The following is a 14,612-nucleotide window of genomic DNA, read 5'->3' as shown; positions in this document are numbered from 1 at the left end:
ATACAGACAAAGCTTTAAAACAACCTCACAGTGTAGTGAGGGAAAGTGCCTCCCTGAGCCGTCATGATCCCTAGTAGCTGCAGGTGCATCTGTCCACGGTGTCTCCTAACCCTTCTCCCAGCCCAATGTTTAATCACCAACTTTGTGATATAAGTGCTGCCACAGTGCACCTGAACTCTGAGGCCCTCTTCCTTGCCTGGCCACTGCCGTGCACGGGTCAGCGGCTCCGGGTGAGGACGGCTCAGGACAGCGGTCGCCATGTTTTCTTCACTCGGCTTTCGTTTCCCAACTTGTGCCCCATCCTTAGGCCTCCTTCGTACTCTTCAACTCAGTATTTTTCTTTAAGACAATGAATCGTATTCAAAGGAAGTTCTTTTCCAACAAAACCCTATGAGGAGTCCCTAGGACTGACCCAAATGTGAATGTAACTGTAAAACCAAAAGCAGAAACAGTGGGATTAAATCCTAGACAGGAACCCCTTGGCTGCTGGAGCTCAGCCTGGACCACCCCATCCTGACCTCTGCTCTTGGTGGAAACTGATCAACACCCTAACACTCAAACTCACTTTCTGACTGATGTACAGACGGCCCTTTGTAAGATTCTCTGTAGGCAGCATACTGCTGCCGTAACAAAAGCCTGCTCCGATGAGTTAACTTACACGAAGGAAAGGCTGGCTTTGGCTCACAGCTCTGGGCCTTCAGCCCACAGTCAGGTGTCCCCATGCTTCTGGGCCACGCTGAGGAAGCTCAGGACGGCAGGAGTGTGTGCTGAAGCAAAACTGCCCACCCACAGCCAGGGAGCAGACAGAGAGGAGGAGGCAGGATTGAGGTCCCAGAAGCCCCTTCAGGACGCAGCCCCAGGGGCCTAAAGACCTTCCGTGAGACCCCGCCTCTTAAAGGCCCTGCCATCTGCCAAGAGTGCCAAGCCAGGCACCAAACTGTACTCCAGACGCCCTGAGCTGGGGTCCTGCCCAGCTCCCGACTGGCATGCAATCCCAGGTAAGCCACCTCTCCCTCTGGAGAGCGCTCAGTGCAGAGCTCAGCTGTGGGGTATCTGACAGCTGTGATCTACGGGGCTACGTTTATCACCCCAGTGATGAATTTAGTACTTGAAAAATTAGTACCCCCAGCACAGTTTACTACAGGACATGTACATGGTTCCTGTGCTCTCCAAGTTTTAATATTTCCTCCATCCCCAGTCACTTTTCGTGCTTTAAATTATCTCCTAGGATAAATGTCCTGGACTGAGATTCCAGCTTTAAGTATGTGGGTCTTGACCCTCCAGGGGCCAATGGCCTCCAAGGGCTGTGGCATCTCACGGCCACATGGACACAGAGCACAAGGGTCTTCTACACACAGAAGCAGCACGGCTTTCTAAAGTACATTGCTGGTTAGGCTGGTGTTTGAGCTCTCAAAAGACCTGCTCCAGGGGTTTCTATTGTTTTTTAAAGAAAATCAGTCACTACTGGCAACACATTTCAGTGATACAGAATCAGTCACAAAACCTGTTTACTAACGTGACACGTTCAATTTACTTAACAAATTCAATCTGTCACAGCAGGAAGAAAAACACCTGCATTCAAGCTGGCAGATAAAGCGGCTGCATTCAAAGCCAAACTCGAATTAATGAGGGTAATGAAGGAGCACTAGGATTTCTGACACCTTTCAAATATTATCAGAGGCTTTGAAAGAGCCTGAGCCAGGGCCTTCTTTTTCCCAGCTAATCCTCACCTATCTCAGCTTTCCAAAGATTTTAAGTATTAGTTCCCAACACAAAAGGCCCACAAACTGTGAAGGAATGGATCTGGGACCTGTTTGTGAAAAATCCAGGTGAACTGATTTTGTTCATGGTAGAAAGGGATTAAATGCAAATTACAGTGGCCTTGCAGATGTGTTTGAGACGTCTTCGAATCTCCATGCCTTCTGAATTAAAGGCAAGGCGGGTTCTCTTGAGATTCTCACAGAAGCATCGAACAACCTGCTTCCTCTTTCACCATCTTGCCTCTTTGAATCAGGGTTTTCTACAGTGAGAGTGGCCAAAACAAGACTACGTGGTAGGCTCGCCATAAGCAACACACTCGGGCTGTCACTGTCTCCCATCACCCCCCGATGAGACGGTCCAGTTACAAGAGCACAAGCTCAGGGCTCCGGCTGATTATGCATGATGGTGACCGCAACTCTGAAATACCCTTTCACAAAATAAAACATTTAACAAGGGCTCAATCATCCCCAGTACTGCCAAAAAACAGTAGTCTCCTGTCCTGAGCATGCCCTCCCCAGGCATGAAGAGATCAGAAGTTCCACACTTGCAGACGATGGTTTCCTTTTAGGCTGGGCACTGTCCTTCTCCCTGTGCCTCATCTGGAAGGCAACCAGCCCTCGAGCAATGTGGGCTTCCAGTGCTGGGTTTTAGCCTCAAGCAAGAAGTACAGAACAACTGTACCCAGGGTTCAGACTTTGTAAAGGTCTTTTGTCATGGCTCTCCCATCTACAGTGGCCTAATTGAATCTACAACCCCTCTTCCTAATACTATTACTGCCTTGTATTTGCTGTCTAGGTGACTGGTTCACACCTTTGGCCCCAAATTACAATCAGCTGGGAACTTTTAAAACCCAATACCAAAAGCCAGACCCCAGACCACCATCCCATCTCTGGGGACAGGGCCCAGGCTCCCCAGGTGAAACCAGTGTGGCCAAGGTAAAGCACCTGAGCCCTCCTGGGGGAAAGGAGAGCAAGAGCTGCGATCCAATCACCTTGGTCTGTGCGGTGCTCCACCCACAGGCGGCAGTTTTTAAATGCCCACTGCACAGCCTTCCCTGCAGGCAAAGCTCAGTGGGCTCTAAATGGCAACGTGGACCAACCTAAGGCTTATTTCAGGAAACAGAAACAAGAGGAGCAGCACTGAAATGGGAGTGGGAATGGCTCCCGAAGGCTGCTTCCGAGCAAAGGGTCCCGCAAGGCCAGGAGAGAGCTGCACTTGTCACACTGTCGAGGCACAACCATAGTGATGCTTCTCTCTGATCAAGAACTACTCACATCCCCGCTTACAGACATTACAACCAGGAGGCACGAGAGGAGTGTAGATAGGGCTTCTCGTGTCTCGACAGTCACAGACGGCACACACTTCCCACACAACTAGCTCCCAGGCCAGAGTCCCCAGGCTTCCTCGAACAAGTCCTTTGGCTGCGATCAGTAAGCACCAGCCGGCTGCAACTTGCCTGAGACCATCAGCACCCTTGGCCTTGCTGGTGGATGGGTGAGTCAGGCCCATGCCGGTGCATGTGTGACTTCAGCAGAACAGCTTGGCCCGGTCAACCCTCAGCACCCCTGCGAAGCCCATGAAACCTGGACACACAAAGGGTCACAGCCGCGGGGACCCTGGGAACCTTAGAATCCCAGGCCCCTTCCACCCCTGTTGGACCAGAACCTGCATTTTCAGCATGTGCTCGCACAGGAAGCCCTCTGTAATTCAGGTCTGAGACACTCTGGCTTAGGACCACCACGCTTGCCTCGCACGAGTTTCTCTTCCCGTGTTTCTGCTGGCTCTGGCCAGTCTGAGATGCCCAAGTGGAACATCCTCGACTGTGGGCCGGTCCCCAAGCCTGCCACGTCAGCTCAGGTAGGCTGGGGTAACCAGCAAGGGCTGACCCTGGCGGGGGACGGCGCAGGGCCACAGCCTGGTCCCCGTCTGGGACTCGTCGTTCCTGAGGGCTGGGGGACTACGGGATGGGCATGGAGTTGCTGGGCCTGGGGGACTGGGAGGGCACTTGCTACTGTCCTTCTTCCACCCCTAGGTGAGTCACATGAAGCTGGATGAAAACTGCAGCGAGAGCATCCGCGAAGGGAAAATTCTTGGGACAAACTCACTGTAAAGAGCACTGCTCACAACAGCTCACAGGAACGCTCGCCTTTGAACCGGCCTTCCATCCCGTGGCACCGACCTGGGCATCCACTTTACCAGGTACTGTAGCCCACTCCTCTGCACAACCCCACTGTACGCTGGAGGAAACTGAGGCTCAAGGTAGGTGTCTTGTTCATGGTTGTCAGGACTGAGGAGGCAGAGCCAGGACATGGACTGAGGTTTGTGATCCCAGAGACTCCGCTCTTACCTCACACCCTGCTCCTCCTTGGGAAGGGACCCCTCCTGGCGTTCCGGGCTTACAGAAGTGAACAGAGATGTAACTCCCTCCAGTCTGAGGGCCATTTCCGAGCAGGTGCAGTATCACTGCGCTTTGCTTATACTCAACCACTCGTTTCTACAGCACCCCAAGCAGGGAGCAAATTATTATTCCCACGTGCTGACTGAGGAGGGGCACAGAGAGGCTCAGTATATGTCCCGGGGTCACTCAGCTGGGTCTGGCAGGGTGTGCGAGGGGCATGTGGTAGCCTCACCCAAGGTGCCTCAGTGACACAGCCTTCCCGAGTCACACTGCAGAGTCCACCACGGTTCTCCAGAGGGAAGCTGTGTCCTCCACGCCACGTCCTCAGTGCCCAGAGGCAGTCTGCTGCCCTGAGTTTGCTGTGTGACTTTGATCGCTGACCCTAGCTTCCTTGTTAATCTTGCCTCCCACTGGCTGGGTCCCTGTGGCGATCAAATATACCAGCTCTAGCTCTGGCATTGGCCCCAGTCTCAGCGAGCTACAAGGCCATGGGATCCACGCCCCCACTAGAAGGCTACCAGCTAACGGGGGACAGAAGGAGCTTTTCAAGACCAACCCTTCCTAGGGTAGGAAGTAAGTAGCCAGGCCCCAGAGAGGCAGCCCCAGCCCAGTGTTGCAGGGGCCACTGAACGGTGCGCTACTAGCCCTGGCCACTTGGTGGCAGCACAGACACGTGCAAGACTCAGTGGCTGCTCAATGTCTAAGGCGGCTGCTCAGCCGCCTTCCTCCCCAATGTTTTAGCCCCTGAGATGTTCAGACAAGCGGAAAGGTTGAGGAAACTGGAGACCCCGCAGACTCACCGTCCTATCCCATAACTACATCTTTACTCATCCCCCAATCGTGCATCCTGCTCTTAGAACGCATTTCCAAATGAGTCGTCCACATCCCTGGATCCCTGCTTTGGATCGTTACCTGGAGTTGTGTTTATCTGTGTGCTTTACAGGTAAAATCGACAGTGAAATCCACAGAACGGAAGTGAGCCATTCATGAGGATGAAAAAGGCAGACACTGTGCTCCCAAATACGATAGAGACAGAAAATATTACAACTGCGTTTGATTCTCTCGGCAGCTGTGGGCTCACTTTTCAGGACTAATTTTCTGTTTTGTTTTGATTTTTAAGAACAATAAGGGAGGGAGGGTGAGAAACAAGTTGAGTGAACGCCGCCATGTATAGGAACCTAACAACCTGAATGACTGCAATCGTTCTAAATTACAAATATGAGCTAAGATGCATACATCGGTCAGAATGAAGACGGGGCAAGGGGATGTAGAGGGCCAGGGAGGTCGGGATACGGGAAGGGGAGGGGATGTGAAAAGGAAACAAGCTGCAGTTGTGCCTGTGCCCACTCTCGAAGATGACTGCGAACGTCTAACCAACACGAACAAGCAGACAGAAATGTAATCATAAAAAGAACAGTGGGAACACGCAGCGGAAGAGTGCACTAGGGAGCCTGAGCCACCGCAGACGCGGTTCACACTCCACTGGCTTGGAGGGAACTTTTGCTCCTGATTTCCGACCGGTCCTGTAGGCACGGTGGGAAACCTCACCCAGCGTGCTCCCTCCTGGGAGTGAGCACACCAACATTTTAGCAATGGTCCCCACTCCACTGACCGCCGAGGATCTTTTAAGCAGGACCGGCCAACTCTTCCCTAGTTATTTGGAGGTGTGGAAATATATTCTCTGGGGAGCGAACGCAGTGAGGAGGCCTGGGCTCAGGTCATCTTCTGCAGACTGGGCAGACGCAGGGCAGGGAGTGCTCTGAGTCTCTGTGGGCCTCCGATTCTCCATCTTTCACACAGTTGCATCCTAGGACTGCGAGGTACCCGGAAGCTAACGGAGGGGTCCCCAACATTGGAAAGCGTCTGTGCACAGCAGAGGGTGAGCAGCAGGCCGGGGAGCGAACGTCTCCTCTGCTTCCAGCTGCTTCCCTCACCGGTATCACGGCCTGGGCTCCAGCCCGCAGATCAGCAGCACCATCAGGTTCCCAGGGGCACAGCCCTGCGCGTGCGGGGGACCCAGGCCCCAGCTCCTTCGGGACCCTAGCAGTGACAGAATTCGAAAGAATGCCACCTGGTAATGTGAGTTGCTTTGCTTCCCAAGTAGAGTATGGGTTCTTTGTGGATAGGGCCACGTACAGTTTTATTCTGGATCCCATCAGAGTTCCGATCACTCTGAAAGGAAGATGTTCTGAAGTTGCCCCCTGGCTGGAAAGGACGGGCACCACGGTGGGTAGCTCCTGCTCTCTGGGTGACGCAGATCTGACCTCAAAACACAGCTCTGCCCCTTACAGGTTGGGTGGCCCGGGACAAAAGACCCCCATTCTCTGAGCTCAGTTTCCTCATCTGCAAGCTAGAGGAGACACTGTCCCTCTTCAGGAATACCACGAAGACTCTGTGAGCCCGTGCCCGACGCGTAGCAGGTGCTCACAAAGTGACACCTCGTGTTGTTAGCGTGCTTGTGAAGGAGGAGGAGGGACGGGAGCCACTCCATAAAATGATGTCAGATTCGCTCCCTGGAGGCTCACGCGGAAGGACAGGCACAAGTGCCTGACATGGGACTGCACGAGAAGTAAGGGTCACTTCACACGGGTGCTGACCAGGTAGCTGTCACTGCACGGGTAGTGCTTTCCGGGAAGGAGCTGGATCGAGACGCGCCTGTGTGAATTCGCACGGCAAAGCGGCAGGCCAGGGAGTGAAGCTTCATCTGTGTTTCCAGCCGCTGCTCCCTGCTGGCATCACAGCCTGAGCTCCAGCCGTCAGAAGAGCGGAGCCTGAGAGGAGGGGCAACGACCTCGCACGCCAAGGAAGCAGGTCTGACCGGGAAGCACCCTTCAGCCGGCGACGGGTGGAGAAGAAGCCAAGACTGGCAGGCAGGACTGGGTGTGGAGAGGATGCTGTGAGGCAGGCCCAGTGTGTATCCCAGCAGGTGACTAGAACAATGCAGCCTTCTCGGAATAGGTAATAGGCAGGGATCTAGCAGGTAATGGAGTCAGACCCACCACATGTTGGGTATAGAGGGACTTCCTGGCATGGGGCCGGGGATAGAAAGAACCAGAGAGAGTGGGGTATGCACGAGGGTCTTGGGTCTCAGAACGAGGCTTCACTCATTTCAGCAGCCAAAAGGTGTGTAAGGTCAGAGAGCTGGGTCATCTGTGCCAAAGCCCGGTGGGCAGCAGGGGTGGGGGCTGTGTACCTCAGCCCACCAGTGTCCCTGGGCAGCTCCCCGTGGCTAGCAGGGCTCAGCGAACATCAGTTGCCTCTTCTTGTGGGACTGTCAGAGCAGCTTTGTGACAGCGGGCCTCAGGGAAGGGCAGAGTTAGGGCCGTCTGCTATACCCAGGTGACAGCAGGGACGACAAACACATGTCCTCTGCTTGGGAACAGCTCCTGGTCAGTGTGCGGAGGAGTTTGCGGCCAGACCAAGCAGAGCCAGAGAGCTGCGATCGCTTAGTCACGCCTGTCGGGGGCAAGGCCAGAGGGCGCCCCTCCGCTCCCTCTATCTGCCATTTCTGTTCAAACGATTTTAAGATTATTATCATTTCTTCCTTAGCTTAAAACCAAAACCTGTTAGAGAAGAGGCAAGATGCAGGCTTTCCATTCTGGGGGGACATGGCTGCTACTCACAGGTCCCTGCTCCCTCCTCCCACTCCTCCTGCCCCTGCCCCTCTACCTTCCTCTCTTCCCGTCACCCCTCCTTTCCTGTCCTTCCCCTCTTCCTCTAACTCACTTCCCTCCCTTGCTGTTTTCCCCTTCTGTTTTTTTCCAGGGAGCACAACCAGGTGATGTGGACTCAGAGTCGGGATTCAGAATGGGGATTTCAGCATCGGGATCAACAACATTCAGCCCTAACGTCTAGGAGGAGCTGGAAGCCAGGGTCAGGTTGCCAGAGTCCTTTGCGTGGAGGCAGCAGGCAGACAGCAACCGAAAGACGGCCACTGAGCATTGCAGTCACAGGACTGTGGGGCTGGGAAGGGTCCTGTCTGGGCATAAAGCTCGGCTCAGCACAGGTCTGGGTCGGGGCAACGCAAGGAAACCCAGTGGTGCAGAGCCGACGATTCGCACAGGTATCTGATACTGCAAAGGCAGTGCCTTCCAGGACAGAGCTAGACCGAGGAGTGTCTGGATGGAGCCCATAGGATGCCCAGGAGAGGGGTGATCGAGGCCAGACCAAAATCAGTCACTTGGGGGCAGTGACATTTCTGGGTTACAGTGACCTCTCCAGCATCTGTGCACTTGGGAAGGGGAGGAGAGTAGCAGGGTTTGGTATCTGGCTCAGCGCCCTCTTTGTTCTCACCTGTGCGCCCCTCCCGCAAGGTGGCTCTGTCCCCCCCACAGAATGCCCACACATGGAAGGCCCCACCCCTGCTGAAGACAAATGTTAAGTCCAGTCCTCCCCACGCCACGGCTCAGGCTGTATGCACAGGGTCTGCGCTGCAGGAGCAGATGGCCCTGCATCTCTGCCCCCCCACACAGTTGCCCTACCCCCACTGCTGACTTGTTTTCAGTTATATTCTATCCTCCTGCCAGTTGGGAGACTTTTAGTTACTTGCTGAAATACCTTCGGGTCTCAGGGCCTTTGCTCAAGTGGTTCTTCTGCCCAGAACACCCTGCTGGGAAAACTCCTATGCACCCTTCAAGACCCAATATAGATGACAGTTCCTCTGGAAAGCCTCTCTGTTTGGTGCCCCTGGCCAGATCTGTATGTTTGAAAGCGATATTAGAGTGAGATTGGTGAGGACAAACAGTGGCGGGTGAACTAGCTCACTTGCCTTCGCCATGTCTGCCCCAAGACTGGCTGGGTGTCTGTGGCCTTTGCACAAGCCCTCCAGTCTGCCAGTCACCTCCGTGCTCTTCCCCAGCCAGGGCTAGAGCGGACCCGAGGCAGGGATACCTCCATGACACCATGTCGCTGTGTGCCATGGCCAGGGAGGGGCAGTGGTCATAGGGAGCCAAGCAGGAGCACTGCAGGCCTCCTGTCACCATGGAGACCAGGCCCGTGGGCAGCCAGGCCCGGGCTGGTCAGTGAATGAATAAACGTGGCCCATTTTTCTGCCTTTGTTTGGAGCCTCCCTGCGGCTTCCTGCTGTCGGCCCCAGCTGTGGGGAAGGCGGAATTTTCCTGATATCGCAGAGCTGCCGCCTGGCAGCGCCAAGCCTGGCCTGGGCCGCCCCACGCCAAGATTCATACCCGGCAAACAAGTCGCACTTTGTTCCTGTGGGAAAGTCCGGCCTCTCAGGAAAGAGCCGGCCCCTGGTCTGGGGACGCAGCAGGGCAAACAAAGCCTCCATCCGCTGGCGATGACTCATGGGCCCCAATGGCCACCTCCGTGCCCGGTGAGAGGACGGATCTGCTCCAGGGTTGGGATTCCGAGCCATCCCTTTGTCCCTTATCCGGAAGGCCCCGGGTGCGAACCACAGGACGGACGGCCTCCCTCGCCAGCCCTTGCTGTCCCTCCCGTTGCAAAGCAGGGCTATGTACAGGGCTGCGCAGGGGCAGCGGCATGGACAGAAGAAACTAGCGGGGTCCCCGGAGACCCCACCGGAAGTTGGCCCAGCCCTGCCCCCTGCCGTTGAGGCCCCAGGGATTGGCACCAGCTCCTGCTGGGCGGAGTCCTGATGGCATGGCCCAGAGGATGACAAGGAGAGGCTTCATGCCGGGCTCTCGATGCAAGGCCCCCACACTTATCCCGCCAGACATCTGCAGAGGAGAATTCCCGGGCTTGACTTCAGGCCCTTGGTGTCTACGGGAGACAGGAAGGAACAGGAAGAAATGATGAGGCCGGGGGATGGGGACTGAGACTTTTGAGATCCCTGCCCCCCTGGTAGGTTCCCAACAGCAGCAACCACGCTACTACCGCGGGAGGACATGGATCCCGTCAGCAGCAGAGCCTGGGCCACGGGTTGGAAGACAAGCAATCCCGAAGAACAGCGGCTGTGGAGTGGGACTCTGGACAAGGACGAGAAGGTGCGGCCGAGCATGCGGGCCCAAGTTCTCCACAGAGACAAGACAGACAGGCTGCCAGCGCTGAGATACCAGAGGGGCTTTACACTTCCGAAGCTCCAGGTCCCAGCCAGGCCTCCTGGGAGCTGGAGACCGTGGGGTGCTCTGCGCATGTCCAAAGGCCTCAGACCCTGGAGCCTATGGAGTGCCTCTCAGTCCAAGGCGTGGCGAGGGCGTCCAAAGGTCAGGGAACCTGGCATTCTGACGCTCAGGGGCAGCAGCGTCCCGGGTCCAGGGGAGGTTCATTTGCATTTACTCCACCTTCTGTTTCATCTGGGCCCAGCCCTCTGGGCGGAGCTGCTCACACTGTGGGCAGATCTTGCCGACTCAGTCCCCCGACCCACATGACAATCATCCCTAAACCTCCCCGAGAAACGCGCTCTGGACACGCTCGGAAGTCACACTTTAGCAGCTGCGTGAGTGTCCTTACCCCAGGGGAGGCATCACCCCGAATCCACTACCGCAATCAAGCAAGTGGGTCCCTTGGGCAACTGGAGCACAGTCCCACTGGGCCAGCGTGGAACACAGTGGAGAACGTGTGCCTCGAGGTTTTCCTGCCCCATCGCTGTGCTCGCCAGGGCAGAGTCCCTGCGGGACCAGAAAGGGCTGGACGGCGAGCTCCACCAGGATGCCGGCGGTGGCTGCTGCTGCTCAGCTCCAGCAGGATTTGAACCCCAGAGGGCTGGGCTTCCTGTACTCTGAGGCACTTGTGTACTCAGTCTCTTGCCCAGGGAGCTCCCTTCTCTAACCTACTGGACACAACTCTCCTACGGGAGAGGAGAGGTTTAAGCAATCAAGTTTCAACAGTTACATGTGACCCAGACTCACACCCAAGCTCCAGAACTCTTGGCCCTGGAGAGAAAGAGCAGGTGCTTAGCCTGGCATTCAAACTTGCTGTCGTACTCTGCTCTCCCTTTCCTCCCCGTCCCTCTCCAGTCCCCTAGGTAACAGCCCCTCTGCCTGCTGGATTACATCTCAGAGAAACAGCCAGTGAGAAGTGCGATGCTAGCAGAAAAGTTCACTGCAGCAATTTCAGACTTGCAGGATTTAAACAACTGCCCAAATTGAGGGTTTCTGAAATTACTTCACTTATCTCTTCTTGGCCTTAAGATTGCTTTTTATAAATTGAGATGATGGCAATGTTTCTCTTTTCCACCAAGAGGCATAAAGGGACCCAATTCCATTCTGTAACCCAAAACATAAGCTTTAATTTTCCATTTCCTCTGCAGCTATAGTAAAGCTGTTAATCTTTCAGCCTGTGTGGCTGTGCCCATCTTGAATGTCAAGGCAATGTGCGAGCACTCGCTGCTTCCCTGTGGCTTATCTGAGCAGAGCCCTGTAAAACAGACATGGGCAGTCAAAGCCTGAGATCATTAGGGGCCCTGGAAGATGAGGAACGCTCTACACATTTAGTGAGCATCTACTATGTGCCGGGTCTGGCACTGGGTTGTGGGGACACTGAGTAAGAACCAGCCCCACCCACTGGACACAGATGGGACAGCACATTATTTCCTTCCCATGTGGTGAGCTGACCCAGTGAGATGCCGAGCACCACCCCACCCCACCCTGTGGAATCAAGACCTCGCCTGACACAGGCCAGGAGTGGAGGTGTGCCCATCCCTGCAATCCCACAGCACTCTGGGAGGCTGAGCCCAGCCTGGGCCAACTAGCAACCTCATGAGACCCTGTAATAAAAAGTAAAGTTTTTAAAAGGAGATGTAGCTCAGTGCATGGGCCCTGGGTTCATTCCCCAGGAACACCCCACCCACTCAGAAAAACAAAAACAAAACAAAACAAAAAAAAACAACCCAATGCAGAATCCATCAGACAATTTCTTCTGCTAGTCCTCTCCTCACTTTTCTGCAGTCCTTCCCAAAGATCGCTGGTGTGAGAAATCTGAGCATGCTCAGTGCTCCAGAGGTTCAGCTCCTTTTCCAAAGGGCCTTCAGGGATTTTGTGCACACTGGAGAATACACTGTGGTCAAGCTCTAAGTAATTTGTGCCAAATATTCTACTGTTTAATATATGGTCCCTGACTGGAGATAGGCATAGCGATTCATGCCTGTGTCCCAGGAGGATTTTGAGTTCAAGGCCAGCCTGTACTATACAGCAAGGTCCTGATTCAAAAACAGAAAGAAAAAAAAAGATAGTGGTCCCTGGCTATAGCTGGGGTTAGTGAAAAGGTCATTCAAACCATGGGCCGGGCCTTTTTAACATCAGACCCTTGGTGGTGGACACCTCAGGGTTCTCAAAAGGAAAGTCCAGAGGACACGTTGGAGAGGAAGACGCGCATCTCCAGAAGGAGGTCCTTGCTCATCTGAGAACGTGCTGAGGACACAGCACCATTGAGAAACAGCAGCGCCTAAGTGCCATGTAGGAAAGGGTTTAAGATCTGAGCCACTTGAGAATGTGCATACTGTTGCCAGGGTCCCGTTGGGATGACACAAAGGTCGAGACAAAAACACCATGAAAGTTACTACCTTTCATTAGAAGCAAAAGCCACAGAGACAAACTGTCTGGTTTGGACTTCGGTGACAGAACTGGTGACAGTACAGCACATGCCCTGTTGGGACTCTGGTGCCTCTGGGTTAGGTAACATCGAGTCATCTCTGGGTGGTGTGAAGCTTCAGTCAGCATTGGAGCCTCGACCCCTCCCCGTCTCCAGGGCTGATATCTTCCCCAGCTCATCTGCGCTGGCCCGGACTTTCTGGCTGCCGGCTGCCTGCTCAGCAGGTGCGAGAAACTGATACCAATCTCACTCAGCCCTGTCCTGAGTGCTGGCAGCTGAGTCAGGCCTGTGGAAGGCCAACTGCTGTGTTTACCAGCCCCTCAGAAGTGGTTCTCAAACCTGGCTGTGCACTCGAATAACCAGAGGTGCTTCTGAAAATACCCACATCAAGTCCCACCCTACAGATGCTAGTGGATTGATCTGGGGTGTCGCCTGGCCATCAAAGTTCCCTCAGTTGACTAATGTTCAGCCAGAATTATGGTCCTGCCCTAGAAGGATAAGAAAGTGGCCCAGCTAACTGTTTCCTTTTTTAAAAACTAACAATGTCATAGTATGAGAGGTCCTGAGAGGTCCTGGGTAAAGATCCCTATGTTTCCCAAACGTATCCAGCGGTGGAGCCCTGTTGTCTCCCAACACCTACTCACTCTGAGGAGACCACAACGTGTAGAACATGTCACGACACGCGGGGAACACAGCCGAGGGCCTACCAAGGAAGACTTTCGGAGAAGCCATCCTGGAGGGTGGAGGGACCCAGGTGAGTGGGGATAAAGGCTCTCGGGAGGCAGAATGGCACTCTGACTTTGCCCCGGTCGGAAATTGTAGAGTTGATGACTCTTGTCACTCTCCACACCTTGACCCCCGGCTTGACCGTCTCATTTGCTCTAGCAATGACGGGTGAGAGGGAAGGACACATGTCCCCTCTTGGTTGACACTCTAGTGGCCACTTCCTGGAGTCATTGAGTTCTGTGTCTTCTTATTACTGGGGTCAGGGACACCCCAGATAGAGACTGCTCCCTTAGTTTAGATCCTGGAGAAAGGGGGACAGACCACCACCAGGGGAAGAGTAAGAGCAGCAAGAATGAAACCTTGGTGGCTGGAAGCCGCTGAGACGCTGGGGCTCCTTCTCGCTGCAGCTAACGTAGCCTGTGCTGGTGCCGACTGCTGTGCCCAGGGAAATAGCACTGATGGCGGACACTCTTCTCAAGGAGCTGGACGTTCACACGGAGTGTTCAAACCATCTGCCTTGTCTGGAAAGTGTTTAGAAGCACTTTGAACTTGACCTTTGTAGATAAAACCTCCCTTCTGTTCAGGTGGGCAGGGTCAACCGGAAGCTCTGCGTACATTTTTGCTCAAATAAGACAACAAAATGCCCTTCCTGGAGGCGATGCCTAACCTTTAACAGTCTCCTTTCAGAACTTGGAGGTGCAGAAGGGAACGCTCTGGGGGACATGACTTAAATCAGTGGATGTTATTTTTGGTCTGTGCCCAACACACACAGGCGCTCTGTCACCCACCAGGAGGGAAACAGCTCAGTCAAAATGTCAAGGCAATAACTCCACAAGAACTTTCGGTTTCCTGCTCCGGGGACAATCAGGCAGCAGAAGGTAATGTACATCTGACCTCAGAAGAGAGGCCCAAGGAGAAGACGCAGCTCATCTTTTCACTGTGCCCTGAACCAGCTGCGTTCGCCGCATCCGAGCCTCACAGCCCATCCTGAAGCCTGTGAGTCCCTCATTGCAACTTTCTCCCGTGAAGACTTCCAGCCCCCACAGGACTGTAGGTTGGTTCTTTGCCAAGAGGACTTGGAGGGGGCCTGACTAGGGGGCAGGGGACTGGCCTCCAGGTTGGAGGATATTACGGGGCGGAAGGGAGCCGTAGGAGGCTCTGAGTGCCGCTCCCTCTGGGCCCGGGCACGGATGCAGCACCACAGACACAGCCAGGCCTG

General features: G+C 54.6%; 1 protein-coding gene across 1 annotated transcript; it reads left to right on the top strand.

Annotated features, from left to right (window-relative positions):
- Positions 1–9,202: 9,202 nt before the first annotated feature.
- LOC117284484 lies at positions 9,203–14,384 on the top strand. The gene is made up of 3 exons (XM_033759668.1): positions 9,203–10,574; positions 13,277–13,421; positions 14,185–14,384. The coding sequence occupies exons 1-3, from the start codon at positions 10,299–10,301 to the stop codon at positions 14,382–14,384; spliced, it is 621 nt and encodes a 206-aa protein (XP_033615559.1). The 5' UTR covers positions 9,203–10,298.
- Positions 14,385–14,612: the final 228 nt, after the last annotated feature.

Source organism: Fukomys damarensis, unplaced genomic scaffold (genome assembly GCF_012274545.1).
Source record: "Fukomys damarensis isolate Sample0158 unplaced genomic scaffold, DMR_v1.0_HiC HiC_scaffold_37, whole genome shotgun sequence".
Classification (NCBI taxonomy): Eukaryota; Metazoa; Chordata; class Mammalia; order Rodentia; family Bathyergidae; genus Fukomys; species Fukomys damarensis.
This window is presented reverse-complemented; position numbering and strand designations above follow the sequence as displayed.